This window comes from Lepidochelys kempii, chromosome 11 (genome assembly GCF_965140285.1).
Source record: "Lepidochelys kempii isolate rLepKem1 chromosome 11, rLepKem1.hap1, whole genome shotgun sequence".
Taxonomy (NCBI): domain Eukaryota; kingdom Metazoa; phylum Chordata; order Testudines; family Cheloniidae; genus Lepidochelys; species Lepidochelys kempii.
The window spans coordinates 67192893-67217604 of record NC_136390.1 but is presented as its reverse complement, the minus strand read 5'-3'; the positions used below and the strand labels follow the sequence as shown (position 1 = coordinate 67217604).

At 39.2% G+C, this 24712-nt stretch overlaps 1 protein-coding gene across 3 annotated transcripts in view; it reads right to left on the bottom strand.

Annotated features, from left to right (window-relative positions):
* Positions 1-24712, bottom strand: part of SPAG16 (sperm associated antigen 16) — a 722869-nt gene that overhangs the window by 670866 nt on the left and 27291 nt on the right. For all 3 annotated transcript variants that reach the window (XM_073306724.2, XM_073306725.2, XM_073306726.2), the window contains 4 exons: positions 23699-23806; positions 18655-18772; positions 16793-16862; positions 4567-4718 (listed from right to left, as the gene is read on the bottom strand). In XM_073306724.2, coding sequence (XP_073162825.1) covers positions 4567-4718; positions 16793-16862; positions 18655-18772; positions 23699-23806 — 448 coding nt within the window. The remainder of the gene's footprint in view (positions 1-4566; positions 4719-16792; positions 16863-18654; positions 18773-23698; positions 23807-24712) is intronic.

Sequence of the window (24712 nt, the reverse complement as noted above, 5' to 3'; positions counted from 1 at the left end):
ACCTCACAAAAGATCTCCTCCTCCTAACCCCAGGATGGTGACAGACTCGAGTCCAGCTTCAAAGCCCATTAAAATCAATGGAAAGACATCTATTGACTTCAATGGGTGGTAGAACAGGCTCTTGATGCCTACATTTGCAGAAACGCAATAATAGCTTGACATTGTTGAGGAGAGAGATGTGAGTGGTATGAACATCCCCTGGCGGGAAGCAGGAGTAAGAAGGGAGATAGAAATTCTTCCTAAGCCCACTAAATGGTATCTCAGAGCAGAGACGAAGGGGAATATGATATCGTTGAAATACAATTCTTATATAAAAGACCACTACAGGTGCTGTGTAAATTCCTTTGGAAAAAACATTTTGCAATAAAAAAGGTTTTTTCTTGCTCCACCGATTTATTATGCCTTGAATATTTCAGTAAAGATAAGAATTATAAGGTTACTATGTAGCAATACCTACATGAGTCACAGAAACAGTTTTAAAAGTCTGATTTCCCACTCCTGCAAATACACGTGCATATTGGTAACTACAGGCATGTGAATTGAACTCAAGGGGCCAGATCCTAAGCTGGTCGAAACTGGCATAGCTCCACTGAAGTCAGTGGAGCTGTACTAATTTACATCAGCTAAAGATCTAGGCCTAAAGTGTTATTTATTTACATACATGTTTGCAAGATCAGGGTCTTCGTTTTTTCACTCTATTTTTTGTACCTTTTACAAAGATCTTTTCAGTTCTAAGGAACAACTCAGACTTCTTACATACATGCACGCACATATCATCTTATCAAGGAACATAGACCTAATAATTACAAGAGCTGTTATTCCTATCAGTATTGCATTTTATTTCTCTAAACAAATTTTTTAAGTGTCATTTGCCATCATTTTCAACCTCTGTTCCACAGTGGTAGAAAATATCTCAGCCCCAGACCTTTACAATGCATCTTTCAATAAAGTTTTGCACCTAATAAAAACTTTAGAAAATGAAATTACATCTTACAGTAAATTACTGCCAGAATACAGACAAGAATACAAGCTGAAAGTGCTTTGCTAATTAAAATAAAAACACACAAAAATACAACTACGAAGTGCACTCTATCTGAAATCAGACATGAATTAATAAGAAAATCAATTAATAAAATCTACTCCAGATATATATAGACAATCATATTATCAAAGGTTGTCTGAGCTGTAAGAGTTTTTTCATTAAAGTAAATGTCTTATGGAAAATTAGATTCAAATGCTTAACCTATGAGGTATTGATATAGGAAAATTACAGAGTAGAGATTTTGATATTGTTTCCTCACCTGTTATTTTATGACCTAATTAAGTCTTGAAACAAAGCTTTTGGAACTAGGAAAAGGCATTCCCTGCACAGAAATCCCTTGCTGCTTTTTCACTGTTATTGTTATAAAACCTACAAAGACACCTTAGGTTTTAAATTAAAAATCAGCTTTTATAAGACATTGGGATACTGAAGTGTTTGACTATCCTTGGAGAAAACTTGATAACTCAGCTACTGGCCATATTTGTAGCTAGTTGACACTGAGCAAATCAAACCAAGAGATCCCTGTTTAGCAGATGGTTGGACCGCAGTGTTCTCAAAAGATTTAAAAAAAACACTTTAATTGTTAGAGCTCACTCATGTTTGAACAGTAAATTTAATACAAATATTTTCTAATTTTTGTACCAAAGACACTTCCTGAGTGGTTTGTTTTTTTTCCCCTTTTTTTAAACTGGTAATAATGTAATCAAGGTGGCTATCCTTGAAAGTATAAGATCTCTTACTAATTGTAGATGAACAGTTCACTGTCTCCGACTTTGGCTAAGCTTTAAACACTCTGAGCCCTCCTGAAAAGTTATTGAAAACATTCTTTTTACAGTCAATTCTATTTATATCTCACATGGTTTCTTTTATGTCTCTTTCCCTCTTTCATGATAAAGGACAGGATTATTAATTTGTATTGATCCCTATTGCTTACTCCTCTCCTGATTTATGAGGCCTGATCTGTATTTACACTAAGACCCCTTTACACATCCAGAGTAGTAAAGGGGCTTTACAGTGAGTGTAACTTTAATTTACGTCCACTTAAATTCCCTTTATACCACCAGAGCACTTAAAGGGGTCTTAATGTAAATAAGAATCAGGCCCATCACGTTATCTGTGACATTATCTTCAGCATAAATTGCAATGTCAGGAACAGACCATGACTAAGTGAGGGACCAATCTGCTTAAGATCTGGCATGTTTTACCAGGCTTTTCTGCTGCAAACAATGCAATTGAGGCAACCTCCACTGGTCTGATCCCCATCATCATTATAGTGGAGATCTAACAGGGATAAAGCAGTCAATCAAAGCCTAATCTTTCCCACTTGGAGGAGGCACCTACGAAATTTAGTAAAAGTGTAATTATTAGAATCACTTCTCAAAGTAGAACTGTATTTCAGTAGATATGGGGGAGGAGAATTACAAGACAGAAATTATTATGGAGAGACGGTAGTCTGATATAAATAGCTCTCTGATATCACCAGCTTCCTGTTTTAAAGCAGATTTTGGCTTTCCCCCACCATCTCCAACTTGGCCAAAAATAAACAATGCACCTATAGTTTCTCATGCATGCTTTTCCACCAAAGGAAACATTTTGGAACAATATAGTCATAAGATGAGATTTTTTTAAAAATCAGATTTTTCACTCTTGGGAAAAAATATCTAACTTTCTTTCCTAAAATGCCAGATTTGGTTTATTTTGTCACTTCAACAAGGAATAGTATACTTGACTATTCCTGGAATATTTAGTAGGCTATTTTTGGACTTATTCTCTAGTTTTCTAAACTAGCTCCAGGAGCCAAAAAAGACTTCAGGGTACCTGGATAGGATTCACCTGGGGCTTATAAAATCCATTGCAGCAGAGAAGCCTGCCAGATCCAGTCAATTAGCATTGTAATGTAATAGGAGAAGAAACCTTATAATTCCCAAGGGTGAAATGTTAGCCCCACTGAAGTCAATAGTAAAAGTCCCTTTCACTTAAGTAGGGCCAGGATTTAATCTTTACCCCAGTGCTCTGTGGAGTTCATGTATCTCTGACCTGCCAGGCTGAGAAAAATAGAGTTGCCCAGCAGCCAGAGATAAATACAAGTGCTTTCCAGGTAAGTCAAAGGATTAAATTTCCTGACCACTGGAAAGATTCATCGAAGGAGACTGGGCCTGGGCTGAGTGTGGCATGAGGCACAGCAGTATTCAGATAACAGGAAGGGAGACAAGCCAGAACTGACCTGCCTCAGGTATACAGCAAGGAGAAGGACCGAATAGAGTGATAGAACTGAGCTGTTACCCAGAGGAAGGGGTAGAAAGAGGAGGGAAGGAACAGAAAACTAAAACTAAGCACTAGTCAGAGTGGAGGGACCTCGCTGATGTCAACCACAGAAGCAAGGTCTTTGCAGAATAAGAGATGGAACCATGCAAGGAATTCACTGCTATGCAAGCTTAATCAGAAGTCTGCGGAGATAGGGAGGGACAAGACTGGGGCTGGACTTTCCAGCTACATTCAGGTAGTCAAAAGCCTCTCTCCCCCAAAAAGGCTCCAACAGTTGCTGCCAGCCAAGCAAGAGTAGGCTGCTGTAGCAATTTTAGTGCCTTACATAGTTTTAGATATTCGAATTTTTACTTTAATTTGGGGAAAAGAAATCATTGTATGGTCCCTCGCTATGACTCAGTCTCAGACTGGTGAGGACCATAGTATTTTAGTTAATATTAAAGTGAGGACAAAAAACTCTCCACATAAAATTAAGTGAAATTAAAACACATTAAAATCAAGAGACTAAAAATGAGAAACCCCAGCACAATAATCCAAGCAAAACAAGAAAAATCTGAAGAAATCCTCTTAGACAAGCATAGCAAAAAAGCAACAAAATTTTGTTTTAAATTATTTGGGAGGAGACCACAGCCTGCAAACTCGAGCAACTGCATATCTTGTTGAACACCAGCTTGGACATCTTAGCTGACCAGAAACAAGCAATCAGATTTTTCCACTCCCCGCCCGGTCCTGTCCCCTCTCTGTAGGCCGATACCTGGAACAACTCTGGTGTTTCTGACCCCTGAAGGCACGAAATGAACAGAACTGAAACTCTTGCAAAGTTTATAAGCCCTACAGCATGGGCCAGGATCCCTACGAAGAGCATGTGATACACAGAAGTAAGACTGCAGTCAGAACTTCTGCTTAGAGTTTTGAACTGCAGTATAGTTTCTAGTGCAGCTTCTGTGCACTCCCTATCCTAGTGCACTCACTCACTGTCACCCAGCCAGTGACTGGGCTCCCGAGGCAGGACTTCTGACCCAACCTCACTAGTCCTGTATATTCTTACAACTCCATTCAATTATCTGAACTATTCTGTTTTGTATCTGAAAGATATAAACTCAGGAGCTCTTTAATGGTTAGATGTTTACCCTACATACATTTTCTGAACATGTGAGAATAGAGAGCCAGACTCTGCTCTCAGTTACATTGATTCACTATCTTTCCACTAACTTAGTAAAACACAGAAGATTAGTTTAGATTCAATGAGCGTTTCATACCTTTGAATACCTCTTGCCCTTCTGCTTTGTTGGATCTTTGGCAGGATCATATGGAGCAACGCCAGCATACAGATATTTTTGCTCCCTGTTTTCTTGAACAGCTTTCTGTGTAGGACCCTGTCTTCCATCCTCCCTTTCACACCTATGACCTGCTATAAAATAAAAAACTATTTCATCCTCTTAGAACTTATTTCTCTTGTTATTCTTAAAAAAAGAAAATTTCATTTACCTAGCAATAATCCCACTGTGAAAAAACTAAACAGAACTGGAAGCTGAAATTCATGCAAAGTAGGTCTTTGAAATAAAGTGATATCCAAGTAATCAAGGTTGCACGTATCAATAACTCTAAAATTATGCATACGACTCTTCCACTCCGTTCAGCCCCTTTAATACAAGTTCTGAGTGTGAATCCACTTAACTTTTATTACAATGCCCCAGAATTTCAGCATGCTGCAGATTCTGGTATTGAAAATATGAACAACACTGTAGTAGTCAAAGAAAAGCTGCAGGGTTTGGTAACTAGATAGGGGAGAATTGTAATTTTTGGCATCCAATAAGATGAGGAAATTATTTTGGAACCCAGGAAATAGCTGCGGAGGAAGGAATGCGCCTCCTCTTTCCTTTCCCACAAATGTAGAGAGGGCGTACAAAACGTACAGAGCGGGCGTTTGAATTTTCACTCCAGCACAAAAAGCTTCCCCATTGTATTCCATCCCAGTGTCTGCCATTGCCTCCCAAACCTGACACAAACACATTTGCTTGATGTTTCTGCTAAAATAATCAGCAGTAAGATAGTTAATGTTGACATTTAAATTGTCATCAGATTTGACAGTTACTGCTTCACTGAGATGAATGGGAAATTTCATAGTCTTTCAGGTTCTCCACAGACTAAGGCAGATAGGATTACATTGGTTTACACCTGCTTCATATTTAGAAAGTTTCCATTGCAATCATATGGGATACTGTGCATGTCGGTATTGCATTGGGATGGATCCTGCACCCCTGGAGGAGTAAGAATGGAACACTGAATTTCCATGGGATTTAGGCTCTTAAGTCTCTTTTGCAAATCCCAACCTTAAAACATCACATGTAGAACTGGGCAAAATTTTTCAGCTGATTTTTTTTTGGGGGGGTGGGGGGGAGAGGGAGGAGGAAGAGGAGAGCAAAAAAAAAATGGTAGATATGACACGCTGAAATGTTTTGACAAATTGTTTGTGAAAAACAAAACCCACAAAAGTTACAAAATGTCAAAACAAAAAACATTCAGAAATTCCATTTCAAAATTTCCTTCATTTTTTTGTAAATATAAAAGATTAAAAGGCTCTCAAAATCAATACAAAACATTTCATTTGGGATCTAAAGAAATGTTTTGTTCAACCCTATTTTTTTTTTCCCCCAGGATTGCTAGCGAAACACCACATTTTATTTGTACGGCACTAAATAAATAAAATAACTAGGCTGAAACAAAATTAAACATACACATCTAATAAAATCTGCTCTTTGTAAGTAAAGTTCAGTTCAGTTGTGAAATTCTAACTCTCAAAAAAACAGGATGCGTAAGTTGGATTAAATGAGGATCAAAACCTTCTGTATGATGAACTCCAATAAAAGCTACAAAAAGGTGAAAAGAACTGTGTCTTACAAAACAGACTAGCCCTATTATCAATTCTTTAAAAGTGAAGACGACTACTGCAGTAAACGCTATGAATAACATTTCCTGAAGTACTATATAATGCAGAATTGTTTTATTCATGTGGAAGATTTCCCCCTCACTCAATAACTATCACCCACTCGCAATTATGATGCTCATGGGACATTGGGTTTGTTTGCGCTTGTGAAATATACATATTTATAAACCACCACAGAACCATGAAAGTTAAAGAGCTTAAAAAGTCAGTAACTGCTTGAAAGAATGACCAAAATCTAAAGGATTGTGATTACACTCTATAAAATGGTAACAGCTCATGTTTCCCATTCTGACTGCCTTGTGCTTGGAAAAGGTCAGTCAGGTCTAAGTATTTCAACTAATGCCTTTGAAATTTCCTTTTCCATGACATCCTGAGAGCAGTTACATCAGATCAAGGAAGGAGGAAACATGGTAACAGGCTTAGAAGTGAGTTAATTCAACCACGAAGAAAGTCATTGAGTTAGACTTCATAATTGAATAATAAACAGCTGCAGATTCCAGAGAATACAAGAAATATACTGAGCTGGTAACAATTTCATTGCATGGTTTTCTGAACCAATTCTAATAGCAGTGCTGGGTTCAAATATATATGTAAGCCAGAACAATGATTACTTAGAACTTTGGGGTCAGGAACTGTCTTTTTGTTCTGTGTACAACACCTACCACAATGGGATCCTGGTCCATTACTACAGCAATACAAGCAAATAATAATTCAGTGAACAAATATTAGCCCTTCTCTGTGTAGGCTCCTAGTTCAAATTTTGGACAGGGCAGGTTAAAAAGAAGTTCGTATTCAACATGGGCACATTTTTCATTAATATTTTCACAAAATAGCCATCCCTCTTCTCAATTAAAAAATTCTCAATTTACCTTTTTTTTTTTTTTCCTTACTGGCTCTAATATTGTATCCTTTTGAGCCCTGGTCCCAGTACAGCCAAACTCTTTAGCATGTGAAGAGTCTTAAAAGGAAGCATGAGAGTAGGGACTCCAGTTGGCATGCACACGCTTGAAGTTAGTTGAGCGCTAAAATGCTTTGCTCAATTGGCCCTTTAAGAAGATTTCCAATTACTAACTTGTACTTATTTATTTAGGAAACCGGAGGAGGGAATCATACTTATACCTAATAGTTAAAAAAAGAGCAAACATCTGATGGAGCTACAGGCAGAGTGTTAAATAACTTTAACAGCTGCAAATTCCAGGGCAACCGAGGGACACTGTCTTGGTATCCACTTTGGCCCTTTCTCCACCATCTTTCTAGTCTGTTACCTGAGCGGGTGCTGTGGTAAATCCAGACAGAACACAAATCAGTTCTGCAGTTTTGTTTTAATTCTCTCTTGCAGTAGGTGCTGGATTCCACTGCCCTGCCAGTAGCTAGAGGATACAGAACACAACTGAGGACTCTCTGGAAGGTGGGGACTAGTCCCTCAGCAGCTATCCATCAGCTCTGATTCTGTCCCCTACAGTTACAGACAGATGGGGACAACACTGAAGCTATTTCTATGCTACAAACACCACAGGAGCACAGCTTCAGGTACACTGCTATAGCACTGTAACACAGACACTTGCTATAGCAAGAGAAGGGTGTTTTTCTGTTAAGGTAGCAAATCCACCCTCTCAAGAGACTGTAGCTAGGCCTAGCAGTGTCTGTAGTTTTTCCACACTCCTGAAAGATGTAACTAGGTTGACCCAAGTTTTAGGTATAGATCAGGTTGGATGATCTGTGGAGCTAGCTCTGAAAGAGAAAGGCCAAATTCTGAACTCTCTTATGTTGCATGTTCGGGCCAAAGCGAAGAGAACCTCAGCATTCTTGCTGCACCAGTGGCCAAAACAATAGGGAGTTCATACAGAGAAATGCTGTACATCCATTCCATACTGTAGATGAGTGCTCCACAAGGCATCAGAGAAGGGGAAAATGTGTATATGTTTGGAGCATGCATAACACAAATCCACAATATGCAAAATTAGCATATGAGCGGAGGACCGACCTTGTTGGCTACTTCCCAAAACCCAGTAGCCGCACATAGCAAGTCTGCATGTATGTTCTGAATTAGAAAGATGTGTGGAGGTTGAGAATGCTGTTTCCAACCTCTGCTGAGTCTCACACAAGCAACATTTTGTTTCCCAGCGCTTGACTCCCCAAAAGAGCAGCTGTACATACACTATCATGTTAAAAAAATTGAAAGGCAAGTAACTCAACAAAATTAACATGACAACTGAATAATCAGAGAGATCACGGATCACTCAGATTTTTGATGGAAGTCTGGGGAACACATTTTTATCATGATGTGCAAAGGGGTAGATCGACAACTCCTTTATAACATCTTGCTGATCATGGATTACATGTCCGACAGCTTTAATTAGGACGCGTGAGAGAGCGCTATTGATTTGCAATGGACACTGGGTAAAATAGACTCGATGCAGTAAGTAAACATTACTCCACATCTCCCTTCTACTGCACCTGGACTTCAAGTGGTTGTTGAGCGAACGAGAGCAAAAGCAGACTTCACCCTTTTATTCCTCCCACCAGACAAAATAGCAGCCCTGTGCTCAGGGCGTGCAGGATGTGTTCTATGTGTGTGCCCCTATACGGCAGGAAGGGGTCTTGCTCCGTCCATCCCACTTTCACCCTGGAACTGGCTAAGCACACATGAGGTTGGGGCAGGCTGCACCCTTCAAAGGGACGTGCACTCCTCCTGCTCTCTAGAGACCTGAGAGATTATGCCTCCCCATCCTGAGGCACACCACGCAAAGTTTCCCAGGGATGACAAAGCTCAGCACTGCCAATAATGTGTGGCACAATCTGGTCTCTAATTTAGGACACCCATTTTAAATCCATGGGACCCAGAATTTAAATATATAATTGACTTGAAATTGTCATTCTCCGACATATCAAAATGTATAAGTGTATTTTAGGAGTTTGGATGCAGATGGTAGAAAATAACTATCACTCCCTCAAAATGTGTAAAAGATTGCTTACATGCTATATTCTATCAACTCTGGCATGCCCATAAATGGAGAGAATGACATTTACACATCAAGTGTGGAACAGGCAAAGGGCAAGCACCTCTTCCCTCACATTTAGAAAGTTCAGTTGAAGCACATGGTTGCTAAGGTTAGTCACACACAATTTTACATTTAAGTTCTCTTCACTTTATTTATTTTATGTTGTTCCGTTACAACCAGAAAATAATGTGCAAGGTTGAGATGCTAGGTCATGCAGCCAAAGACAATTGTAAAAAGTATTACAATACAAACCCATATAGTTATTTAGATTTAAAAATTCACAAAAATGGGTCTAAGTACCTTTGGCATCAACTAAAAACAGTCACATAAGAGACTGAGCAGCAGAGGTTTCTCACCCCAAAAAGTCAGAGAATAATAGACCAAAGATTAAATCAACTCAACCCATGTTATTTGAGTGACTAAATTTTACCTTGCACAAGTACCAATCCTTATAATGGCCATGCATCTGCAGAAACCAAGGTAAAAACATGGGCTTTTTGGCATACCCTGAAGATCACACAGATTTGTAGAGCAAATGACCATTTGTATTACCCTTAAGCAAAATAGAAGAGGACAGAAAAGGAAGGCCCAAACAAAGAAGTGTTACTTACCAGTAATTGGGGTGTAGGATGATTGTCTGTCTAGATCCAACCTTGGGGAAATATGCAGATACCTTGGGCCTGATCCAGTGTCCATTGAAATCAGTGGAAAGACTTCTATTTGCTTTAGTAGGCATTAGATTAGGCCCCATAAGTGCCAAGTCAGAACACTCTAGAAGAGCACTGATTGTTGGGACCACACATGAATGCAGACACACTTGCAAGAGATTAAAACAGCAGTAACAACCTTGACAGGAGGTAGGTCTGCGAGGAACTAGTGCCTTAGAGCAGGAATCATCCTTTTAAAGTATTTGGAAAGCACTTAAAACATAGTGGGTGTTACCGCCAATAAATAAATAGGTAAATAGTAAATCTCAGACAATTTTCCTGAATTGGACATCAGATCTGGCTGCCAACTTCAGAAAATAGTTCCGTAATCTACTATGAGTGTTGCATATTTGAAGGAGACAGAGGAGGTATGGAATAGTCTGACCAACAATGAAGAACCCCTTGCACTGAGCTACCTACCATCCAGTATGTCATAGAGAAGCTAGTAAAGCCACTTTCTAGCTCATCTAGCCAAAGCCAATCTGGTCAGGTCAGGATATGGAATGGAAACAGCATTAGTGGCACTGATGGACAATTTCCTTCTATCAATGGCTAGAGGGCCGAGAACCACTCTTTCTCTTGAGCCTTTCTGCAACATACCACACAGTTGATCATGAGATACTACTGTCCTTGCTAAGAGATGCAGCAGCAGTCCAGGGAAATGTACAAAAGAGGTTTGAGAGCTAACTGTACGGACACACACACAGAGGACAGTTATGGGAAACTGTACTATACCAATTCAGTTTATAGGGGCATGAAGCTATCAGCCCTGGAGTAACTACAGCTAGTACAAAGTGCGCAATGGACATCCTCAGCTACACAGGCTACTGTGAGCACATCACACATGCCCTCCACTCAGTATGCTGGCTCCCTATAAGCGATCATGAAATTCAGAAAAAAACTGCCACCAACATTTGTCCTGTTTACATCTGTGCATAGGTCCACCTCTCAAGATTTCAAATACATCATCCCCAGAAAAAGCTTTTGATGACATGCTGCAGGATATGCTACCATCTTTCAGTATGCAGTGCAGACTGACTGAATAAAAACACACTGCCCATTGAGACATGAGTGAGACCAACACAGAGCAATAAAAAGCATGAGAGCCAATGACGCTAGAAGGAAGTGAAATGAAATAGCATTTGCAAGGTGAAGTAGTGGGATGAGGTAAATCAAAGCTTGTGTGGGCGTGTGGATGACTGATGAGTTTAATAATTTGTACTGGATATGTAAAGTGATTTTATTTATTTATAAGTACTCCCCTGCTTGTCACTTTTTTGGTATTATCAAATGCTCAAGATTTTGGGACAATAAATAAGTGTGTGTGAATAGCAGGACAGTGGTTCTCTGAATCACCTAACAAATGAAAGCTTTGTATAATATGAAAAACAGATGGAGCACTCATAATACAAAGCACTAGCACAGAAGAGGAACCCATGCTCCAGGCCTTCAGGCAACAGCACCTACCCACCCTAAACTGGCATACAACAAGAAGCCTATACTCCATTTCCTGGCCTGAAATGTGACAAAGATGAACAAGGACCCCTCCACTGGCACAAAGGTTTACACATTTATTTGCAACTTAAGATCTCCACAAGTACTCCTCGTTCTTTAAGATTTAAAGTGGACTTACTGATGAGTAAGGTACTACTGCATGTGAGTAAAGGTATCAGAATCTAGCCCTAAGAAAATATTTCAGACAAGTAAAGAAAGGTTACTGATTTGTAACCAGAGTTCTTCAAAATGGTTCTGCATAATCATACTTATGGGTACTGTGCTGTCTTGTGATGCCGTATGGTAAAACCTTCTCCCAGCAGTATCCATTAGAGCACTCTCTCACCACCAGTCCCTTCCCCTTCAGGATTTCTGAACATCCTGAGAGCAAGGCTATATAAGGAGTGGAGTGCCTTCTACCTCCTCAGTTCCATCCACTGCAATGTCGGGGAACAAAAAGCAATTAGACTCTGACAAAGACAGGACAGTGAGTGGGGAGTAGGACTATACAAAGCCATCTTGAAGAACTGGAGTTACAAGTAACCTTTTCCTGTTCAAGTGGCTCTACATATTCCCACTTAGGGTAAAGACTCATAAGCAGTGCTGAAAATAACTTGGAGGTGGGGACAGAGTCCTAACTCTATAGAGACTGAGGTGCCACTCTACCAAAAGCAGCATCTGCCCTAGAGGCCAAGTCCAAAGCACAATGCTTACTGAAAACGTGAACAGAATTCCAGGTAACAGCTCTTCCAATCTCCACAGCAGGGACTTGTTTAAGTCAAGCAAGAGACGTTGCCACAGCTCTAATGAAATGTGGACATATTGTCCCTGGAAGAGAAGTCTCTGCCAAAGAATAAAACATTCAACAATACATTATTTAAGGCACCTAGAAATGGTCTGGGAAGAAACCATATATTCCATGCAATTTTTAGCATAAAAACAAAAACAATCTGGATGATTTACAAAACCTTTTAGTTCTGTATAATAATAAGCAAGGATTCGTCTTTCATCCAAAGTAAAGCTGAATCACCCTTATTATAACGTGGTTTTGAAAAACAAAACCCACCAAATCAATGAAATGATTGACATAAAAATCAGAAACCCACCTTTGGCAAAATCCTGAGGTCAGGCTAAAGAACCACTTACGTTTATGAAAAATGATGAATGGTGGGTCAGTCACAAGAGCATTTACCTTCTGGCAGATGGCATATCAATAAAGTAATAGATAAACAACGCAAGGAACACTCAGCAAAAGATTCAAAGGGTAGTTTCATCAGCATGGCTAGAGCCAAATTGAGATCCAAGAGGGACAGGATCTCTCAAATGACTATACATATTAAATAAGCCCTTCATAAAGCCTCTTAATTGTATTAAACACAGTGATTACCAGCAATTAAGGTATGATAAGCAGAAATGGTTACCAAATGAATCCTTAACCACTTCATATTTTAAAAAGATGGAATATTCTCTAGAACATAGGGCGTGGATGCTGAAGCAGAAAAGACGCCCTTCCCAGTCATCCCAAGTCACAAATCTGGTCCATTTTGATTTGTAATGTTGTCTGGTAGACTGATTCAGATTAGATACAGTTGATCACCCAAGCCATCAGATGCAGTGTGGGAGGTCTCAGTTGGGATGAAGAAACCTCTTCCTGTTCAGATAAGAGATCTAGTGACAGAGAAAGACACACAGAGACTCTGCTAGACAGTCGGAGGACACAGTATACTATTGTTGGTGTGACCAGACTGGGACAATGATCATCATCCTCACCATGTCCTTATGTACCATCCTTGCCATTTTCTGGATCAATGGAAAGGGGATAAAAGTCATACTGCAGGCTCCTTCCCCACTGCTGTAGAAAAGCATCTGACAAAGACTGGCTGTCCCTGCTGGCTCTGGAGCAGACAAGGCAACACTTCTTGTTGCACATTATTGCCAATAGGTTCAAGTCTGGTCGACTCCTTCTGGCAAGTATGTGGTAAACCAATTAATCCTTCAAGGACCACTCATGTTTGAGACACTCTGCAGTCACACTGCTCTCCCCCAGCAAATGCAGGGTTACTGGAAACACATAGTGGAGGATGCACCAATCCCATAACCTTATTGCTTCTGCACAAAGAGGAGAAAAAAGTGAACACACACCCCCTGCTTGGTGACATAGTACATTGAAGTACTATTATCCATTACTACTTACACCATCCTTCCATGCATGTGAAAAGAGAATGATTGATAAATGATAAACAAATGGCTCTCAACTCCAACACACAGATGTGCAGAATCTTTTCCAGATGAGACCAATGTCCTCGAAGCACCCGATGATTCAGATGTGCCCCCCCACCACCGTTTGGCGCATCTGAAGTTAACATCACCAATGCTGCCAGAGCATCAAACTGGACACCTCTGAAGACATTTGTTCTCATTAATTACCACTCCAGTGAAAGAAAGATGTGTGGAGGTATGGTGACCCACAAGTGCAAATTGTTCCGGACTTGGACAGTAAACCTGAGACATCCAGTGCTGCACAGGTCTCATTGGGCTAAGGAGTTACATAGGTAGTGGCCACCATGAGAGCAAGGAAATAAGATTACTCTTCAAGTCAGACACTCCTCGGCATTGAGAATAACCTCCCTCAACCTCAGAGACCTGTCCTCCAGCAGAAAGGCTCTTTCTTCCACTGAGTCCAGTGTGGAACCTATGAACACAATTCTGTGAGTTAAGCATTGATTTGATTGTTGAGAAGACCCAGGTCCAAGAGTAGATGGATTGTAACTGCTAATATGGCTTAACAGGTATTCAGGCACAGCAACCTTCATTAGCCAATCATCTAAACTACCACAAAGAGGCATTTTGTAGAAACTCTGGGTGCTGTTGAGAAGCCAAATGGCAGCACCTCATATTGGCAATGGCAACCCACCACCACTAAATGAACGTATGTGATGAAAGCAACTGTCATTCTGGGGTGCAATCCTGAGCAGTGACGGGTTGTCACCACCTCCCCTGTAACCCCGGATGCCTCACAATGCTTTTCTGGTTTAGGTCCTAACCTGGGCCACTCACAAAACAGACTACCAGCATGCAAGTCACACCCTGAGTGTCTGTGTAGAGCTGCAGCCCTAGCCCAGCAGCTCTGACCCAAGCAGCCTGTCAGAAAAGCACCAGTCACACTCTGGCTTCCACCAACCTTTGTTATGACTTGCAAGGTGACTCCAACACACTCCCAGTCCCAGATTTTCCCAAAACATGTGTTCTGCACTGTCCAGGCCTCTAGGGGACAGTTCAGATATTAAGATCTGTTGCCCCTGTAAGAAGTCAACAGTTTGCAACTTTAACAGGCGTTATCAAACAGTTCCATTTAAACACAACACTGGATTGGTTTAGATTAAAGATAAAACAAAACAAAAGAAGACAGGATTTTAAATAAATTCAAGTATAAAAGTTAGAAATGGTTACAAGCAAATGCAAGTGAAAACATGCATCTAAAAAAGTCTAAAATGTAATCTAGCAAATTCTGGTTCAAGGCTTTGTTCAAGATGGCCTCTCACCCACAGTCTTCCAGCAAGACAGTGAATGACTTTGGTCAGGATCTCTCCAAGAGGTCTAAAGATGTTGGTGTGTTTGTCTTCTTAGGTGAAAGAGATAAAGAAAGGGGCAAAGAACCCCATGTTAACAGTCCAGTGAACCTTTGAAGTGGATTCTTCTGAGGGTTACCCTTCAAAGTAAAGCTCATTCAAGCAGTAAAGGTGGCAATATGGAGTCTAATGGTGAAGGAAGCTCCAGGAGCTTTTCTGTCCCACCTTTGTGTTTGCTGAAATCCAAATTGTTCTCTTCCTGCTATCCTCTTCCCCCACTGCCTTTAGTATCCTGTTTACTACTTACATGTCAATTGAGGTAAATGCACACCCCTATGTTTATAATAGACCTGTTTAACAACTTTTACCTAGGAAGGGCTGTGTGGTTTTGAATGTGTGCTAGTATTATACAGGGAAATTCATAACTTCACTTATAATATTGCTACATACATTTCACCACAATATTATTGACCAGTAAGTTATTATTTTCAAATGATACCTCACACAGCATTTTTTTACAAAGATTATTACAACGGTATGTAGGGTGTAGATACAGGGGTGTTCAGCGTCACTGCAACAAACTGAAATGTGAAAATATGCATCCTTTAAATCAAGAGTCACAAACCAAACCATGACCAAAAGGGAAGGGATTTATGGCAGTGAAGAAGAGGACTGCTGTAATGTCTGCATTAAGAGTTAAATAAAAGTCATCTCAATAGTTTAGGGAAATACTTGCTGTCCCCTTCACTCAAATACAGGAATTCGAAAAACCAAAAAGTTGAAGATTTGGCTATTAGTTCTTTCCAGACCTTGTTTCCCCTGAAGTAATTTTAAAAAGCACAGCATGGGATATAAAGCACCTAAAAGGACATTTTTCACACAGGATGCTACAAAAAAAAAAATCACTGAATATTTACACTAATTTCTTCCTTTTGTCAAAATTACAGGGTAAGTACTTCTTTTAGATACAGATATAGGTGTTATTCCAGAAGGTATTATATATCCTGTATTATTAAAGGCCTCCGCTGAAGATCAATATGCTAGAATGAGTTGTTGAGCTCTACAATACCAGAATTTTTAAAAGCTCTCAGGACATCAAATTCTGCCAACCTTACACTGAGTTAGAGGAGACTGCTCTCCTGCTTATGTTCTACACAGTGAACCAGATAGCAGAATCAGATCCAAAGTTAGGTTTCTAGGTCATGATCCCACCACGCTTACTCAGGCAAAGTAGTCCTTACTGATATGTGTAATTTCATTGTCCTCAGTAGAACTAAATGTGAGAATAAGTATTCAGTGATAAAACTACAAAACTGAATCCTTAGTTTGTAGCTGTCACTAAAACAGCTAGTAACACATATTAAATGCAAGGACAGTAGAACCACTATTTTATGAACTAATTGGGGATTGAGGAGTTCATAAAACTAAACTGAGCTTCTTAAAATTACAGTTGGTATCGTGCATAAGTTGCAGTATGATGCATTGCATCACTTTCTTCTTGTCCTTCAAACCACTGCAAGGCAATTTTCAATGCCTTGAAAGCACTGGAATGTGAAGGGATGTTGACTTGTTCTTCAATGACATCCTTTTATTATGTGATTATCTTTTTCCCCACCTGGACAAATGGTTTGTATAACTTGTTGTTCACAAGACTGGTGTTTGTAAAATCAAGGTTCCACTTTATTTCAAACTTTGTATTATATAAGGTTCTGAATTAAACTAGATGCCTGTCTCAGAGTCTGTGCACATTTAACAGAATGTTTTACCTCCAGTCACAGGGATCTCAATGGCACGCCCAGATTCTAAATTTTGTAATGTAGCTTGTAAACCTGTAACCTAAAGAGTAAAAATAAAGAACAGTTATGAGGACTTTGCTTTTGTACCCTATAACTATCAGTACAGAAGACAGAACACACATGAATAAATAAGCAGTAAATACCATGTGCAATTACTGATTTATCTAACTTGAGATCTCTGTTTAACTATATAACTATTTTAAAATTACTCATCTCACTCCATTCCTTTTCAAGAAATAGCTTGAATATAACTCATTTTTAAAATATTTAATCCAACGATATAAAATAATCCATCCAGAATTTCTGGTGGGAATTTTGCATATTTATTAAAACAATCAAATATAGATAATGTTATGGCCATATTGTGACATCAACTTGTAATCATAATTTCTCATTGAATTAAAAGTTAACCTGATGACACAATATGGCCCATAGCATTGTCACAATAAAACTGATCACACAATATGGTACTGTAAATTAAGGCATGCCTGTCATTCTAGTAGCCTAGTAGGTGGTAAACTGACCGGTCATGTATAAGATCTTTCATTTTCTTTGCATCAGAGGATGATTTTGCAAGATAAATCTTATTATGCATTTAAAATGATTGATCCCTTCCTCTGGGTGTCAATGTATTGGCCGTAACCCTTCTTTTCCTCCAAGACATTTTCCTTCATGTAGACATTTGTTCTCAACCCATCCCTGTGCTAAAGGGGCAAGATATCATCTACACCAATCTATAGATCAGATGAAACTAAAAGGGCCAGGGACGAGCAAAACACAATCTTTATCTCTCCATTTGAAGTACAAAGGTGTCTGTCTCTTGTACCTACTACTTCAGGAAGCAAGAGTTTTAAGATCATTCCCAAGTAGAAAAATGCACTGTTTAATTCTCTAGCATCTGAGCTAAATTATTTGAAGGTTTGCAATGATCTTAGAAGGCTTAGATCTTAGAAGCTTATGGATACTGCATCTCTACAGGCATGTTTTGAAGTACCTGAAACTATTGGAGATAAATTGACATACCTTTCTTTAAAGCTTTTTGACTGACAATATTTAATTAAAACTATTGGGGCAGCTAATAACCTTTAAGGATGGTTTCCTGTGCAGTATCCATAAAGGATAACGAGAACCCTGCGTGGATATAATACTTGTATCCATATCTGATCCACAATCCACAAACATGGTCCACAGATGTCTGCAGATATCCACAGATTTGCAGGGCTCTAAGGATTAATAGATCATCAAAATTATAGTACTTTGATAAAGTTTCAGTGTAAGTCCTCTGACTAGGTCATAGTTCTCTGATGTTTCATTCACAAATATGAAAGCTGAAAGAATGATTAAAAAGAAGATTCCAGTACGCCCATTCCTGTTGATAATTTAACACAGTCCTTCGCCCAAGTAAAGGCCCTGTTCAACTTAAGGTTGGCCTATTAGGGAGGACAAATTCCAGTCTGTATTAGTGATTTTGTCTCACTGATACTGAGCTAATTGTAAGTACTTCCAATTTAAACCATTAATAAAACGTTGTCTCTTCAGCTACACAACATCAGCAGGGCACTTGAAGGCAGATATGACTTTAATATTCTGTCTGGGTACATTAAACTAAAGCATCAAGATTCCTATAAAAACTTCAAAAGTATTTGTAAATAGTCACATGAAACTCAGAAATAATCTATCCTACTCTTATTTAAAGAAAAAATATGAATCAGCTGCCTAGTGAGCTGTAGCTCCTGAAAGCTTATACTCAAATAAATTGGTTAGTCTCTAAGGTGCCACAAGTACTCCTTTTCTTTTTATGTTTCTGCTAGTGTAGTTGACCATGTTTTTACCTGACCAACTGCTCTGTCTCTCTCCAAGCTGGTTAGCATTTTCTGTCTCAGTATAGTCTGGTATTTTTCAGTCAACTGCTTCAACATTGGCTCATATGATGCATAATGTGCCTTCAGCCTATGAACAATAAAAGCCAAAATGTATTTTAAAGGATGACTGAGTTAAATCAGCAATTTCCACCTAAATAACTTTTTCCCCATGTACTATAGAGAAGAATAAAATGTAGGAAGGTCAAAACACAGCTAGTGTTACTTAGCATGCAACCACCCCGCTGGAGTGCCAAGGAAAAAAATAAGTATATATCAGTTTTTCAGTAATAGGATCTGTATATCCTGCCACCAAAACCTTTTGAAGTAATCTATCCAGTTTTGTTTTCTGTTTTCAGCAACTCCCCTAATCTTCAAAATACTTTAAATTTGTTACATACATTAAACTTTATTAATCTTTGCTTCCTTCTTGTAGATGGATGTTATTTCATTAGGAGAAAGAAAAATGCAGATAGGATTTGACAACCAAGTAGGCTACTAATTTAGAGAAATCAGCTACAATATAAAATTTTGTAGCATTAATTACAGTAGAAACTACATTTGGATCCCTTCATCAAATTAACAAGAAGCTAAGTCACCCATACCAACTCATGAATCAAAGTATGAGAATGCTTTATTTTTCAGGAGAAATTGTTCAGCTCAATACACAACAAATTAACAACTTCAAGTATATTGTGTTTTGCCAGAATGCTGGCAAAAAGACAAAACTGGGAGTTTTCTTGCAGTAAGATAGACTGTAAAGTTAAAATGCATATAAATGTGAGTCAGCCAAAATCATGAAAGGTGTTGAGAGGTACTTAATTAACATCTGCAACCCCAGGATTTGGCCCAAAGCTTGTTTTAAAATTGATCCACTCAAGGAAGAGATTCTAAAGAATTATCACTGTTGATTGGTGATCACCTACAACGTAACCCCACCCCCCGCCCAAACAAAAAAAAAAAAAACACCACAGATCCCTGCAGCAGTGGATCTCAGAGCCCTGGTTAACTGACTTGGGCTCCTGGGACTCACACTACAAGCCTAAAAATAGCAGTGTAGACATTTCCACTTGGGCTGGCCCCTGGACTCTGAAACCCATCCAGGGTGGGTGAGTCTCAGAGTCCAGGCTCCAACCCAAGGGGAAACATTTACACTGAAATATTTAGTCCCATAACATGAGCCCAACAAGCCTGAGTCAGTGGACCTGGGCTCTGAGATTTGCTGGCAAGTTTTTTTTTGCTTTTTTTGGTTTTGCGGTATAGATGTATTGGTCAGTAACCTAACCTTGGACAGCAAAGAATGGCAGGTAATACTAGCAAAGGCAGAGGAGCACAAAGTTCCCAGGAGCAGCAGCTATTATGTAATGATGAAATTATGGAAATTAATACTAAAGAACTCATAGGGAATATTCATATAACAGTTTGGGTTTATTTGCACCCAAAGCAGTTCTAATCCCAGGTAGAAAGCTCAAGTTTCAGGAGACTATTAACAAGGATAGAAAGACTAATTAATGAAAAGACCACCTCAAAAGGGCCTGATTCCCAAGGTACAACAACTTGTTACTGACTGATTTAGAAGATAAGACTACCTTGGTAGAAAAATTGATCTAAAAACCAGATATCACTTCGTAACAATGGGAAAATATCCAGAGGAAAGCCAATAGCTCATCTATTTGTTTAATCATTAAGGAAAATTACTACACAATACTTTACCAATAGTACTTCCCTCCATTTAAAATAAGGATAATATACAAAAAAGGAAATCATAAATCCTGCAGAAGATGATGTGGAGGAATTAGGGACCTCTCTCTATATATGGTGGGAATGACCTAGGACTTTGTTTACACTTGGGATGGTGCGTAGGGTTCACATAGCTACATGCTGCAATGAAAGGCAGGCAGCATCCCTACTCACTGCAGTGTGTAGCTACATGTGGCAGTGAAAGGCTCCAGAAGGGGGAGGAAGCATGGAGGGCTCCAGTAGTGGGGCATGACCGGAACCTTTCCCTGCTGCTGGAGTCTTTCACTACAGCAGAGAAAGGCTCCAGCAAGTGTGAGGCAGCAGGACACAACGTTGCTAAAAATAGCAGTGGAGACATGGCAGGCACTGTTTGGGCAAGTAGAGAGCCATGTAGGAGATATACCCTAGGGTTCAGGTGGGTAGGGCCCTATCACCTAAGCAGTGTCTCACCATCTACATTGCTATTTATACCCATGCTAGCTGCGCATGCAGCATCCGTACGCTACAGGCCACCATAAGTGCAAACATACCTTAAAATGATAGTGATTGCGATGAAAATGGTACATAGAAATTTTCAAGGTAACTAAAATTTAGACCACCCAGAGAACCTGTTCTATTAGGTCACAGCCCAAAGGAGGTTATTGCTTCTGAAAAGGACACATTAGCTACACAATTACCACTAGCAGCCAGATGCTCATTTTTGGAAAATAATGGATCCCCAGCGTTAGAGGCATGGAGGAGTAAAGTATTAGAAATCCTTTGAATGAATACAGTGACAGACAGCCTTACATCAATATCAAATAGATTTTATAATATATAATTACCATTCGTTTAGACTTTGAACAGAATTAACACACAGAAAATGATAAGAGATCGACCAAACACTAATGGGTCTTTTGAAGGTAATAAATAGGATTAAATACTTCTATGGAAAATTCATATATGGTAATAATGATAAAATAAATTTAAAAAAATCTAGGGCCAGACTTCAACCCATGAACTTTAGCCACACAGTGATAAGGTATCATAGATCACTCCAAGGCACTTCACACAGAACTCGATGGGACAAAGTTACTTTGTCAGCTGTAATACAGCACCTGCAAGAAGGTATGTAATGTGATGCTCACAGATCTCTTCAACAAATTCTTTGACAATATTGAAGCTCCACCAAAGTATTTGTTTCCCACTCGTATCTTAAAGCTACTTTTAAAAACATCTTCCTGCTTTATCGGATATTTTGTTGTCTATCGGTTAGAACATAGGGCTATGAGCCACAAGACCAGTGCGAAATTTCCAAATCTGCCACTGACACGTTGTTTGGCCTTGAATTACTCACTCAACCATTCTGTGCCTCAGCTTCTCCATATGTAAAATGGGAATAATATTGTGACCAAAATGCTCGCCTATATTCACTCCCTACACATTACTGCAATGATACTTGTAGAAAATATGCCTTGTGAGGTATCATTTGAAAACTAATAACTCACTGGTAAATAATATCATGGTGAAATGTATGTAGCAACATTATATGTAAAGTTATTAACATAATCTGAAATTATGACAAATGTGGTTACCAGACAAATCTGGGGAGTGGATAAACCTGTTTCTTAAAGGAAAAAAAAAAAAAAACACACCAAGCTGGTGCCTCTAGTCAGATGTCAAAGTTGACAATCACCTGCTAAGTGGTCATTTTTTGGCAAAGAAAGGGATCAGTAACACATCGATCTACACTTTAACAAACAACAGCATTGATCCTTTTTCACCATGAGACTCCTAGTCTCCATCCTCACAGCAGGAAGGAATTTTATCTAGGGGTAACCTGCAGGAAAATGCATTTCACAGGGGGAATTGACTATAAAAAGTGAGGGGCAAGAACACCCCAAAGCTTCCCTCCCTACCTATCTCTTTCTTTTTCACCTAAGATGACGAAGGAAGCAGCCATTTGACTTTGGAAAAGATCCTGCCCTGCAATTTGGTCAGCCCTGTTGCTGAGAGTATGTAGTAAGAATTTTACCTTGCACCAAGTCTGGTTTGTTAAATTTAGTTAATAAGAAAGCATTTTCTCTTAATTGCTCGTCACCAATTCCGACTTTAATGCCTTGTAATTGTACTCACTTAAATACCTCTCTTTGTAGTTACATAAATTTGTTTTATTCTTTAATCAGAACCAATCTAGTGTTGTGAATTATTTGGGTAACTCCAACTAAAGTAGCAAATTGTTGTATATTGTTTCCTTACAGGGGCAATGGATCTAAAAATATTTGAATTGTCCTGGAGAGAGCTGGACAGTACAGAACACATGTTCCGGGGGGAAATTCAGGACCAGGAGTGTGTGTTGGGGATCACCCTGCAAGTAGTAGCCAAAGCTGTTGGAAGCCAAAGGGTGGCTGGTGTGCTGCTGACAAACTAAGAGTTGCTGGACAAAGTTGGAAGCTACAACAGCAAAGTACAGTGAGGCACCTAAATTTTCAGTGGTGACCCAGCCCCGCACTGAATAGGATTGCACTCCAGACTACCATAAATATCACCTGCCTTTTGGGAAACATTTTGAGCTGTTCATATGAAAGATACTGTTTAGGTGCAAAGTACTATTTGCTTTTATATATTTCCAATCCTTCTCCTTCATTCTACCTATCAAGAGGGCCTACTGATCCTTCTCTAAAATACAAATGTAGCTTAAAAAAAAAAGCTAGTCAAAATGAAATCCTTTCTTTCAAAGGAAGGAAGGCAACATGGAAAGCAGAGATGATAAAAGTTACAACTATGCAGTTTTTTGTATACATTAGTACAGCAAAAATGCCCAAAAGAAACAAAAAGAAGCAGATCATGACATTCTACAGATTAGCTCAACTCATAGACAACAACTGTCAAGAACAAGAACTAATGACATTTTAAAAAAAGAAGATTGATTTAGTTGTATCTAACTCAAGTTGAAACAAATAAGTGAGCTTGTTCAATCACCATGAAAAAAAAAAGGAATTGACAGTCAAGGAACGTTACATGCTTTATGTACCAAAAATAAGTCTATGTATGTATGTCTCCTTTCTCTGCATCCCAGGAGGTTTCCTCCAATTTCTGAAACGCTGGAGACATTTGAATTTTAGAGGCCTAGGTTATCATTTCTCGGCTTTCAAGGATGGGCAGAACTGCCAATTACCAGAACTGCTTTGGTCTAACAATTTAAAATTCAGCCATGACATAACATTGCCAAGTAACAACTCAAACTCACTTAGCTTTCTGTTAAATGACAGTAAAAAAAAAAGATCAGTTTGCTTACCTTTTAATATCACTAATGAGCCTGTTTTTTTCCTGGGCCACTCGCTTATGGTGCATTCGATGGAAATCACGTTCTTTCTGTATTTTTTGCAGAGCCTCCTTAGCTTTGCTGCATGAAACCACAATGTCAAACTCTATTACAGACCTAAAAGTCGCAATATTACAACAACAAAACTTCAAAAACGGACTCCAACGAGAGACTGCTGAATTGGAATTAATTTGCAAACTGGACACCATTAAATTAGGCTTGGTAATAGTTCACCTTAACTGATCACTCGTTATAGTGTGTATGATCACACCCATTGTTGCATGTTGTGTGTGTGTGTGTGTGTGTGTGTGTGTGTGTGTGTGTGTGTGTATATATATATATATATATATATATATATATATATATATATCTTCCTACTGTATTTTCCACTGCATGCATCGATGAAGTGGGTTTTAGTCCATGAAAGCTTAAGCTCAAATAAATTTGTTAGTCTCTAAGGTGCCACAAGTACTCCTGTTCTTTTTGCGGATACAGAACAACACTGCTGCTACTCTGAAATGTGAAACTTGTAATTCCATCTCTTGAAGACAGGAACTTGGGAGACTGATTTAAGAGATGGATAATGGAATACAGAATTTTTAACTCTAAGTCTATGTCTACATTGTCCAGTAATTGAGACTACAGTTCTGTGAATAGCAGTGTGTGCTACATTGTAACTCCTCCATGTGGATGCCGCAGGGGCAAACTAGGAGGTTCCTTGTTCACATTACTGTAGTCCTGTTTGAAGAGGAATACGTTAAGTAGAAACCTTTTAGTTTCCCCTTGTGGATCCTGCAGGTGTGGTTACAGTGCAGCACTTCGGTAGCCACTGCTATTTACACTGCCCTGGGATTAGGACTACAGGGATGTGGAGAAACCCTAAATCATGGATTCAAATCCATCCCAGACTGGTAGTGACTGAAATGAGAAGAAAAAGTTGGTGGCCTCAATCTACTTTCTCCTGAACTGTGTCTGCTCAAAAAAGAA